The sequence below is a fragment of the Dendrobates tinctorius genome, unplaced genomic scaffold, assembly GCF_039654945.1.
Source record: "Dendrobates tinctorius isolate UK_male_01 unplaced genomic scaffold, ASM3965494v1 ptg000003l, whole genome shotgun sequence".
NCBI classification, from domain to species: Eukaryota; Metazoa; Chordata; class Amphibia; order Anura; family Dendrobatidae; genus Dendrobates; species Dendrobates tinctorius.
The window spans coordinates 19,937,155-19,949,934 of NW_027361671.1; the positions used below are offsets into that span (position 1 = coordinate 19,937,155).

At 46.6% G+C, this 12,780-nt stretch overlaps 1 protein-coding gene across 1 annotated transcript in view; it reads left to right on the forward strand.

Moving 5' to 3' along the window:
* ADGRV1 (adhesion G protein-coupled receptor V1) overlaps positions 1-12,780 on the forward strand; it is a 732,030-nt gene that overhangs the window by 244,759 nt on the left and 474,491 nt on the right. The window contains exon 42 of the mRNA XM_073580638.1: positions 3,639-3,777. Coding sequence (XP_073436739.1) covers positions 3,639-3,777 — 139 coding nt within the window. The remainder of the gene's footprint in view (positions 1-3,638; positions 3,778-12,780) is intronic.

Here is a 12,780-nt window from a genome sequence, read left to right on the forward strand (position 1 = left end):
CACCGCCTCCAGTGGGGCGCATTTAAATAATAAAACGTGCAGGTGGATACGCCGCCTCCACCTGGCGAATTTAGGTATTACACGTTAGACAATAAATCAAATGATAAAGGGGGAACCTGGGAAACTTTAACAATGGTGGGCCCTGCGATAGGGAATGGGGGGCGTGGAGACCTCCTAAGCTCCCCTGAGCCAGTGTCCCCGCACTCCTTACATTCCCTAAACAGGCTCCGCACCTGTCGCCGCACGCGTACCTTAACGCCCTTGCTCACCCTGACCCTAAACCCTCACTAGGGAATGGGTCGGTGCAGAGACTAATCCCACCACTGCACTAACAACACACCTGAGGAAAGAGACAATACAGGGGAAACACCACTTAGCTTTGCTCTGTTGCGTGCGCTCCTAGCAACAGAGCCCTCCACCTGAGTGCATCTTCTCCTCCACCTGGATCCATCACCATAACAGGATCCTTCACCTTAGTGCAGCCTTGGAGCAGAGTCCACCACCAGTTGCAGCTGCTTAGAACCAGAGTCCCAAGGAAGTGTTCAGCTTCTGCCACGAAGTCAAGCATGCTTGAGTCCAGCTCAGCGGCCAAGTCCCACATGGTGAGTGCCACTCTCCATAGTAGCCACTCCACCAGACCATGCAGACACTTCCCGCTGACTCCATCACTGTGACCCCACCACGCCATGCCAGCCCTTCGTCCAGACACCATAGCTGCAACAAGTCCCCCCTGGCTAAGCTGCGCAGGACTCCTCACCAGCTCCATCCTTCCTCCAGGCTCTCCACTCCAAAGTGAAAGCAATCTCACAATATCACAGGCAGTGAGTGAACACCCTGAGCACACCTTTATAGGGTGTCACACCTGATCCATAATTAAGTGAACATTTAACCTAAACCTAAGGTGCGATACCATTCCCCACCACCGGGCAACTTAGAATGAACGACACCACGTGTGATAATTCTAATGGCCACCGGGGGCTATCACAACACACTTTGGAACCAAAGGAAAAAAAGTTCACTTAATGCATTTAATACCGCCAGATCCAACACTGGATCATGACAGTACCCCCTCCTTAATGAGGGGCCTCTGGACCCTCAAGACCACCCCTCATTAGGCTAACACCTACAGCAGGGACACCCAGATCCTGAGTTCACCCCACCACTACCTGACACTTCAGGTTTATGACAAACGCACCGCTGGTATTGGCAATAAAGTTCATTTTGGAGGCACCACTCATCTCCACAGCGCCGACCTGGGGAACGAGATTATGTATGTGTATGTTTGTTTGTTATGAGCTGATCAGGCTCCACAACACACTTCCACAAGATGTTTTTTGGTGGCACACATACACGCTCGTTCACACACAGGTCCGGACCTGAACGTTTATTACACACATTCGTTTGTCAAAAAATTGGTGAACTCATTCAGGACCTGATCACAGAGGCGTCCCCCGGTGTCACCACACTCACACCCCCGCTATTCACCAAGGGGTCACCACCCTCCAACCCTCTTTCCCATGAGGTCTGCGCCTCCCAGGGTTGATTTAATGGCGAGGGTTGAGATTTGTCCCTACTCCCCCGCAGCACACCTGCTGCTCACACCAGGGGGAGAGGGAACGCATATGGAGGAAATATACACTCACTGGCCGCCTCCACACGGCCAGGAGGGGCGGCTTCTACGGTGGTATTTGAAGATTTGGCGTAAACCCCGCGGACTCTACATCAGTCTGCTCATCACTGGAACGCACCCCTTCACCTCGGGGAACACCAAGCAGCTCCGTGGGGCACCATTCCTCCCACCTGCCTGGGTATGCCCACGTGCATGAGCAAGTCCCGCTCCCCAGCAGCGACTCCAGGGGCTTTTGCCAGACCCGCAATTTGCCAAAGCCGCCATTTTAATTTCCTGATTACCTGAGCAGAGGCCCCAGACCGTGATGACTGCTGCTGCAGCGGCTCTAAACACCTTGCCGCTCCCCACTCACATCAGTGAGGCCCGGCAGCAATTACTCAGCGGTCTCCACATGGCCAAAGCTCACCAGAAAAAAAAAAAACTGTAGGGCCTGTGATAATGTCATGGTCACGTGTGTCAGGACGCAGATGTTTCTGCAAGGCGAACCCATGTGACACACGTGACCCTGGATACACCGCCTCCAGTGGGGCGAATTTAAATAATAAAACGTGCAGGTGGATACGCCGCCTCCACCTGGCGAATTTGGGTATTACACGTTATACATACAATAATCAAATAATAAAGGGGGAACCTGGGAAACTATAACAATGGTGGGCCCTGCGATAGGGAATGGGGAAATGGAGACCTAATAAGCTCCCCTGAGCCAGTGTCCCTGCACTCCTTACATTCCCTAAACAGGCTCCGCACCTGTCGCCGCACGCGTACCTTAACGCCCTTGCTCACCCTGACCCTAAACCCTCACTAGGGAATGGGTCGGTGCGGAGACTAATCCCACCACTGCACTAATAACACACGAGGAAAGAGACAATACAGGGGAAACACCACTTAGCTTTGCTCTGTTGCGTGCGCTCCCAGCAACAGAGCCCTCCACCTGAGTGCATCTTCTCCTCCACCTGGATCCATCACCATAACAGGATCCTTCACCTTAGTGCAGCCTTGGAGCAGAGTCCACCACCAGTTGCAGCTGCTTAGAACCGGAGTCCCAAGGATGAGTTCAGCTGCTGCCACGAAGTCAAGCATGCTTGAGTCCAGCTCAGCGGCCAAGTCCCACATGGTGAGTGCCACTCTCCATAGTCGCCACTCCACCAGCCCATGCAGACACTTCCCGCTGACACCATCACTGCGACTCCACCACGCCATGCCAGCCCTTCGTCCAGACACCATAGCTGAAACACATCCCCCCGGCTAAGCTGCGCAGGACTCCTCACCAGCTCCATCCTTCATCCAGGCTCTCCAACTCAAAGTGAACACAAACTCACAATATCAGAGGCAGTGATTGCACACCCCTAGCACACCTTTATAGGGTGTCACACCTGATCCATAATTAAGTGAACATTTAACCTAAACCTAAGGTGCGATACCATTCCCCACCACCGGGCAACTTAGAATGAACGACACCACGTGTGATAATTCTAATGGCCACCGGGGGCTATCACGACACACTTTGGAACCAAAGGAAAAAAAGTTCACTTAATGCATTTAATACCGCCAGATCCAACACTGGATCATGACAGAGACATTTTGCTGGAGACTGCCAGAGGTTAATTTGAGCAGGCGTCGCCATTTTGCTGGGTGGCGCTAGCACGAAATGTAAAGAAGGAGACTCATACAAATGCAGAGGGTCACTGAAGACCATACCCATAGTCCCGTCTCGATGCATGAAGAGACTATTGGACCCTAACTTCTAAGGTGAATTATATAAGAACCAGGCTATGGATTTTTTCACTACAGGTATCCATTAGATCAGTATAACAAGTATAACAGGGTCATTATGGTCATACCTTTATGTTAACAGGTTAAATCGTTCTCTGTAATACATTTTCAATAAAAGTAAAGCTGTAGATATTGATTTTTGTGATACATAGAAACATAAAGTGTAAGCTATTATCTGTAGCTATAACAATAAATTCTCACTTCGTAGATTAATTTACAGTGTTTTAACTTTCAGCTTTGAAGTCAATGAAACCCAAGGTATTTTGACACTTGTTGCTTATCGGAACAAAGGAACCTTTGGAAACGTGTCATTATTTTTCTACGCACAGAATATAGGGGCCCAACTAGGAGTGGATTATAATGTTTCATCAATGGTAGGGTATTAATTGCTTCTTCAATCAATTGCTTTAATACTTGCAAGATTTTGAACAAGTATCTTTTTCCATAGTGACTGTCTTATAAACCAGATTGAAGTTGTGGGATTCTTGTTTGAAATTGTTTATGTAATGCAAATTATTGGAGTCGCAATCATGTATCTTAAAAAGCCTAGAAAAAGTCATAAAAGTGTAACTATTGGATATAGATTTTACATATGTGTTTACATGACTAACAACACTATTTCTGACCATTAAATGAATTATCACGGTAGTGATGTATAGACTGCCTGCAGGCCTTGCAATCTGAACTTAGCAGCCTAATGTTTGCTTATGAGGGTGTTGAGTTCAGGTCAGGAAACCAATGGCCAATCTGTACATCATGGCCTGTACACCAGCCATGTTTCATGAACATCTGAATTCAGCCTGATATTTTTAATTTTTCACTAGTTTTTTTCCCATTTCCAAAAAAGTTCTCTCTGAGTTAGTGGTTGAGAAGATTATCTGCTGTGATGAATCCTATTCACAATGCACAGAGACATGAGATACTTATACTCCTCTGTGTTTGTGTCGCACATGTTCAGAACTGCAGTAGCATGTAGGACATTACGTAGCAGTGCTGAGCAGTCAAGCTGTGAATCCAGTTCTGTGTGTCTCTCTGCCCCTCTTTCCTCTTTTACTTTACCACTTCATATACTTTGTAAGATTTCTACTCACTCTGTTGCATTTGAGCTAGGCACTGGAAGCCGTTAAAGTAAAAATTTCCAGGCTGGTTTATTAAGACTCCATAAAACATGCCTCAAACAAAGGAAATAAATGTATTTCAGTGCAGAAAAAAAGTAAACAGTCCAAGTAATGGCACTGAGATGTTGGTCTGGTACACCATGCTGGATAGAATCCAGTACACAAACCCAATATCACGGAGTGACTGACCAATGCGACATGACCCAAAGATTGGTCGGTCACCAAATAGCAAAACAAAAAACACACCATGGGAAACTTTAACAACGGTGGGCCCTGTCGGTAGGGAACGGCGAAATGGACACTGTTGTGAGTTCATTTTTCCCTTCACCAGTGAGGTCTGATGAACTCCCTCTTCTGGCGAAGGAAGGTAGTGAGGCTGATTACCAAACAGCTGAGCAGGTAGATGATGACTGGGTCACAGGAACTGATGACTGGATATAAGGCAGCCGACGCCCTGCTGCCTTGCCGGTGATTTTCCTGCTGGATTCTTGGAGACCAGTCTGATTTCTGCTTCTCAAAGCTAAGTTTTGCTCTGCCTTTTGTACACTTTAGTTCTGGTTTTGTTTGCCTTGTTTTTTTGGAGTTCAGCCATCCCCGGCCGGGGGTGAGCTGAATTCCATTTTTGTCTTTGATCTGTTGATCTCTGGCTCTGTCTTCAGAATATACCTGAGTGCTGATATAGTCTTTGAAGCCTAGCGACTTCAGGGCCTGTTTCTCCTATCAGTCTGTTGGTACATTTTTGGATAGGGTTTTTGCGGATTGCAGACAGCAGCTTTTCTATCCTGTCCTGTTTAGTTAGCTTGGGCCCCATCATTTGCTCAACCTATCTTTCTATCTGTGTTAGTGTTTTTCATCTTGCTTCACAGTCATTATATGTTGGGGGCTGCCTATTGCTTTGGGGTCTGCTCTGGGGCAGTTTAGATTTCCCCTTTCTGTCTTTAGGCTAATTTAGTTCTCCGGCTGGATCGAGGGGTCTAGGGCACCGTAGGAACCCCCCACGGCTACTGCTAGTTGTTGTGGATAGGTTCAGGGGTCTGCAATCCGATAGCTGCCAACTTCTCTGGTTTTCTGGACTTAGCTATTATTTTTGTTTTTTCCTCCTTTGGTGACTCATCCATAACAGGACACCTCCTGCACTCATCTGAGGAAGTGCCCTGATCTTTCTAACGTCCCTGTTATGATTGAGTCACCGTAGGAGGCAAAAAAAGAAATGCTAGCTAAGTCCAGAAAACCAGAGAAGTTGGCAGCTATCGGATTGCAGACCCCTGAACCTATCAACACAACTAGCAGTAGCCGTGGGGGGGCTCCTATGATGCCCTAGGCCCCTCGATCACAGCCGGAGGACTACATAGCCTAAAGACAGAAAGGGAAATCTAAACTGCCCCAGAGCAGACCCCAAAGCAAAAGGCAGCCCCCCACATATAATGACGGTGAAGCAAGAAGAAAGAACAAAACACAGACAGAAAGATAGACTGAGCAAAGATGGGGCCCAAGCTAGCTTAGATAGGAAAGGACAGGAAGGCTGCTGTCTGCAATCCGTGAAAAACCCTATGAAAATAAGAGCCAACAAACTGACAGTAAAAAGGCCCTGAAGACGCTAGGCTTCAAAAAAGGCTATGTCAGTACTCAGGAATATTCTGAAGACAGAGCAACAGGCAAAAGGAGATTCAGCTCACCCCAGCAGGGAATGGCAGAATCCAGAAAAGCAAGGAAAACAAAACACTAATGCAAAAAGGCAAAGCAGAAATCTTAGCTTTAGATGAGCAGGAATCAGACTTGGTTTCCTAGAAGTCCACAGAGAAATCACCTGCAGGCCAGAAGGGCTTCGGCAGCCTATATCCAGTCATTAACTCCACTCAGCCAGTCATCATCATCAGCCCCAGGTGTTTGACAATCAGGCTCACTACCTTTCTTCACCAGAAGAGGGAGTTCCTCGGGCCTCAGTAGTGAAGGGGAAAATGAACTCACAACAGTACCTCCCCCTTGAGGAGGGGTCACCGAACCCTCAACCACGCCACCAGGGCGATCAGGGTGAGCCCGATGAAAGGCAAGCACAAATCTTTTGGCATGAATATCAGAGGCAGAGACCCAGGAATTATCCTCCTGACCATAACCCTTCCACTTAACCAAATACTGGAGTCTCCGTCTAGCCAGACGGGAATCCAGTACTTTCTCTACCTCATATTCCATGTTACCTTCAACCAATACAGGGTCTGGAGGTGCAACCCCCGGAACAACAGGTTCAACAAACCTCTTCAACAAAGATTTATGGAACACATTATGGATTTTAAATGTGACAGGAAGAGCCAAACGAAAAGAGACCGTATTAATAATCTCCAAAATCTTGTAAGGTCCAATAAATCTGGGCTTAAACTTAGGAGAAGCCACCTTCATAGCAATATTTTTTGATGATAACCACACCATATCACCAACCTTAAACTGGGGACCAATGGTCCTATGTCGGTTGGAAAACCGCTGGGCCTTTTCCTGGGAGAGAGATAACTTATCCACCACTTGGTCCCAGATCTGGTGCATTCTCTCCACCACAGTGTCAACACCTGGGCAGGCAGAGGGCTCCACCTGCCCTGAAGAAAATCGAGGATGAAACCCAAAGTTACAAAAAAAAGGTGACAGCAAAGTGGCAGAACTAGCTCTATTATTTAAAGCAAATTCGGCCAAGGGCAAAAATGAAACCCAATCATCCTGATCAGCAGAAATAAAACATCTCAAATATGACTCCAAGGTCTGGTTTTTTCTCTCTGTCTGCCCATTGGTCTGAGGGTGAAAAGCAGAGGAGAAGGAAAACTGAATTCCCAGCTTGGAACAGAAAGTTCTCCAAAATCTAGACACAAACTGGACTCCTCTGTCAGATACAATGTTCTCAGGAATCCCGTGCAAGCGAACCACCTGTTGTAAAAACAGGGGCACCAATTCAGAGGAAGACGGCAACTTAGGGAGTGGTACAAGATGAACCATCTTAGGGAACCTATCACAAATCACCCAAATAACAGTCATCCTTTGAGAGACAGGCATATCAGAGATGAAATCCATTGAAATATGGGTCCATGGCCTCTTGGGGACAGGCAAAGACATAAACAACCCACTAGAACGAGAACACGATTTAGACCGGGAGCACGTCCCACAGGACTGCACAAAATTCTTGACATCACGAGACAAGGAGGGCCACCAAAAAGACCGACTCACCAGATCTCTAGTACCAAAAATACCTGGATGACCAGCCAAAGCAGAGCAATGAACTTCAGACATCACTCTCTTCTTCCACTGGTCAGGAACATACAACTTTCCATTGGGACAACGCTCAGGTTTGTCCTCCTGGAACTCTTCCAGAGCACGTCTCAAATCGGGCGAGATGGCAGAAAGAACTACCCCTTCGCCTAAGATGGTAGCAGGCTTGGTCACCACAGGAGAATCAGCAAAGAAGCTCCTAGAGAGGGCGTCAGCCTTGATATTCTTAATTCCAGGAAGAAAAGAAACCACAAAATCAAAACGTGTAAAAAACAAGGCCCACCTAGCCTGTCTAGGGTTCAAGCGCTTAGCCGACTCTAGGTAAATCAAATTCTTGTGGTCAGTGAGGACCACGACTTGATGCTTAGCTCCCTCCAACCAATGTCTCCACTCCTCAAATGGCCATTTCATGGCCAACAGCTCCCGATTCCCCACATCATAGTTACGTTCAGATGGAGAGAACTTTCGGGAAAAGAAAGCACAGGGATTCATTTTAGATGTTACAGGATCCTTTTGGGACAAAACAGCTCCTGCACCAATCTCAGAAGCATCCACCTCTACCTGGAACGGAAGTGAGACATCAGGTTGCCGCAAAACCGGGGCGGAGGTGAATCTACGCTTCAGCTCCTGAAAGGAAGAAACAGCCTCCGGAGACCAATTTAACACATCAGCACCCTTCTTAGTCAAATCAGTCAATGGCTTGGCAATACTAGAAAATTTTACTATAAATTTCCGATAAAAATTAGCAAAACCCAAAAACTTCTAGAGGGCCTTCAAAGAAGTGGGCTGAACCCAATCGTAAATGGCCTGTACCTTGGCCGGGTTCATTTCAATAGTTGACGGGGACAAAATAAATCCCAAAAAAGAAATCATCTGTACTCCAAAAAGGCATTTAGATCCTTTGACATACAGGGAATTCTCCCTCAAGATCCGGAACACAGTCCGAATATGTTCCACATGAGAATCCCAATCCTTGGAGAAGATCAAAATATCATCCAGATTGATAATCAGAAATTTATCGACAAAATCTCGGAAAATATCGTTCATGAAGCACTGGAAGACAGAAGGGGCATTAGTGAGCCCAAAAGGCATCACCAGGTACTCAAAATGTCCCTCCCGAGTATTAAACGCCGTCTTCCATTCATCCCCATGCTTAATGCGAATAAGATTATACGCCCCCCTGAGGTCAAGCTTGGTAAACCAGCAAGCACCTTTAACTCTGGAGAATAGATCAGAAATCAGGGGTAACGGATACTGATATTTAACAGTAATTTTGTTGAGAGCACGATAATCAATAACAAGGTCTTAATGATCCATCCTTTTTGGCTACAAAAAAAAACCGGCACCCAAGGGTGACGAGGATGGTCTAATATGACCCTTCTCCAACGCCTCCTTAATATAGGATCGCATAGCCTCGTGCTCGGGTACAGATAAATTGAAGAGCCGACCCTTGGGAAATTTACACCCCGGGCTCAGTTCAATTGCACAGTCATAGCTCCTATGAGGAGGCAGAGACGCAGACTCATTCTCACTAAATACATCATAAAAGTCCGCCAAATAATCAGGAACATCATGCGACTGAGGAGAGGTGGAAAACATCGGAGCCTCACTAAAGGCACACCGACAACCCCAACTCACCACAGACACAGATTTCCAATCCAAAACTGGATTATGGATTTGTAACCAGGGAAACCCCAGAACAATAGTATCATGCAGATTATGTAACACCAAAAACCTGCAATTTTCTTGATGGTCTGGGGCGACCCGCATTACCACCTGGGTCCAAAACTGAGGTTTATTTTTAGCCAAAGGAGTAGCATCAATCCCCCTCAAAGGGATAGGCGTCTGCAGAGGTGTCATCGGAAATCCACAACGTTTAGCAAAATCCAAGTCCATTAGGTTTAGAGCTGCTCCTGAATCCACAAAAGCCTTGGCGGAAAATGTGGACAGGGAGCAGATCAGAGTAATAGCCAGAAGAAACTTAGGTTGAACACCACCAACAGAAAATGTGTGTGCAAGGCGTTTCTCGCGTTTAGGACAGACAGTAATAACATGCGAGGCATCTCCACAGAAAAAACACAACTTATTACGCCTTCTGAACTCCTGACGCTGCTCTCTGGAAAAAACTCTATCACATTGCATAGGTTCAGACATCTGTTCAACAGGTGGCAACACCTCTCGTGCAGCTCTGCGTTCGCGCAAACGCCGATCAACCTGAATGGCTAATGACATAGAATCGTCAAGACCAGAGGGAACAGGAAATCCCACCATAGTATCTTTTACGGGTTCTGACAACCCCTTCCGAAAGAGAGCAGCCAAGGCATTATCATTCCAGGTAGTAAGTACTGCCCACTTTCGGAATTTTTGACAGTACAATTCTGCAGAATCACGACCCTGGTTCAATGCCAGCAGGGTCTTTTCAGCCTGATCAATGGCATTAGGTTCGTCATACAACAACCCCAAGGCCTGAAAAAATGCGTTCACATTAGTCAGAATAGGATCATCTGGTTTCAAAGAAAACGCCCAATCCTGGGGATTGCCACGCAGCAAAGAGATGACAATTTTAACCTGCTGCGCGGAGCTCCCTGACGAATTAGGCTTCAAGGCAAAAAATAATTTACAATTATTTTTGAAATTCAAAAATTTAGACCGATCCCCAAAAAATACATCAGGCGTAGGAATCTTTGGTTCAGCAGCATGTGAATGAGCAAGGTAGGCGGAAATTCCCCGCACTTCCGCAGCGAGCTGCTCCACACGATCAGACAATTGCTTTATCTCCATTGAGAGAAAAAAAAAATTCCCCCTACGGCCTCAGAGATATAGAGGAAAAAATATACACACCTTTTTTTTTTTTTCTTTTTTTTTTATACAATTCTTTCCTGCAATTGAGTACCCTAGGATCTGCGGTATGGCGGGTGATTCTGTTATGATTGAGTCACCGTAGGAGGCAAAAATAGAAATGCTAGCTAAGTCCAGAAAACCAGAGAAGTTGGCAGCTATCGGATTGCAGACCCCTGAACCTATCAACACAACTAGCAGTAGCCGTGGGGGGCTCCTACGATGCCCTAGGCCCCTCGATCACAGCCGGAGGACTACATAGCCTAAAGACAGAAAGGGAAATCTAAACTGCCCCAGAGCAGACCCCAAAGCAAAAGGCAGCCCCCCACATATAATGACGGTGAAGCAAGAAGAAAGAACAAAACACAAACAGAAAGATAGACTGAGCAAAGATGGGGCCCAAGCTAGCTTAGATAGGTAAGGACAGGAAGGCTGCTGTCTGCAATCCGTGAAAAACTCTATGAAAATAAGGGCCAACAAACTGACAGTAAAAAAGGCCCTGAAGACGCTAGGCTTCAAAAAAGGCTATGTCAGTACTCAGGAATATTCTGAAGACAGAGCAACAGGCAAAAGGAGATTCAGCTCACCCTAGCAGGGAATGGCAGAATCCAGAAAAGCAAGGAAAACAAAACACTAATGCAAAAAGGCAAAGCAGAAATCTTAGCTTTAGATGAGCAGGAATCAGACTTGGTTTCCTAGAAGTCCACAGAGAAATCACCCGCAGGCCAGAAGGGCGTCGGCAGCCTTATATCCAGTCATTAACTCCACTCAACCAGTCATCATCATCAGCCCCAGGTGTTTGACAATCAGGCTCACTACCTTTCTTCACCAGAAGAGGGAGTTCCTCGGGCCTCAGTAGTGAAGGGGAAAATGAACACACAACACGTCCCTATACAGGTTCTTTCAACCTGTCGCCGAGCAGGATACCTAAGCCCTTGCTTGCCCTGCACCTATCCCTAAGTAGGTAATTGGCAAGTGAGGACACTGGTCCCACTGCTGCACTAATACAACACAAAGGGAAAATATGACATACTAGGTAAAGGAAAACAACACTTAGCTCTCTGCTGCAGAGCACAGCACAGCAGGAATGAAGCACCCGATACACCGGACTCAGCTGACGAACAACTGCTCCCAGCAAGCTCCTTCTCCCAGTATGGTCGCTGCAGAATGAACTCTAACACCGACGGTCAGCTGATGCATCAGGCGACCTTTTGAAGTAAGGTGGGAGTGGTCACCACCTGCATCAGCAAACTCAGCAGCAATGTAATTACACCAGCGGCCACCAGGGGAAAAAAACTGACATTAATCCCCGAAGGCCTGAAAGGAAAAAAGTTTTAATGTGAGAATCCAGATCTGCCACGAATCCAAAAATGCGTAATTTTGACGTGCCCGCCGACCGCACGGGAATGCAAAATGTTGTTCCCGTGCGGTCGGCGGGCACGTCAAAATGACGCATGCAGACGCATCCGCATACAACGCATGTCCCTGCATACCCAATGTTAAAGATAGGTACGCAGGACGCATGCATAACTAGGCGGAGCTTAAGGGAAGATGTACGGAAGAAGGGGGGGGCTTAAGGGAGGAAGTATGCAGCCCTCCGCACTCTTGCCAAATGCAAGTGTGTACCCGGCCTTAACTCTCTCAGCACTGTGCGAGGTGGAGCTTGCTTCCGGGCTTACATCACAGAGAATAACCACCTCTGTGAAAGATATCTTCCTTCAATGATGTGTTCACCGTCCATCTTACAACCTTAATAAGCAGCTGTGATCTGATCTGTCAGTGAGATGATAGGCTGTCCTGTGGATAAGATATATTTCTTATGTTTGCTTTTACTATTGATTTATGCAAAGTTTGTTGAAATGACTTTGACCATTAAACTACAGGGTGATTAAAAAAGGATAGTGCAAAATGAAAGCTTTCTTATTCATAAGAGAGAACACAGCATAAAGTTATGAATATAAAAAGACTCATTATGTAGCCAACTTTTATCTATACACTGCAAATGTTCAAACATGATTTCCATTGGTGACATGTCAGATGTCTATTATGTAGTCTGGTCCTGTCCTGACATGTGCCAGTATATCCTCAGATATGGACTATTTCAATGATGCATTGTCTCAGGTCGTTCAAATCCAATGGATCTGTGGGGGGTGGAGGTGGTTAGATAGACTGAGT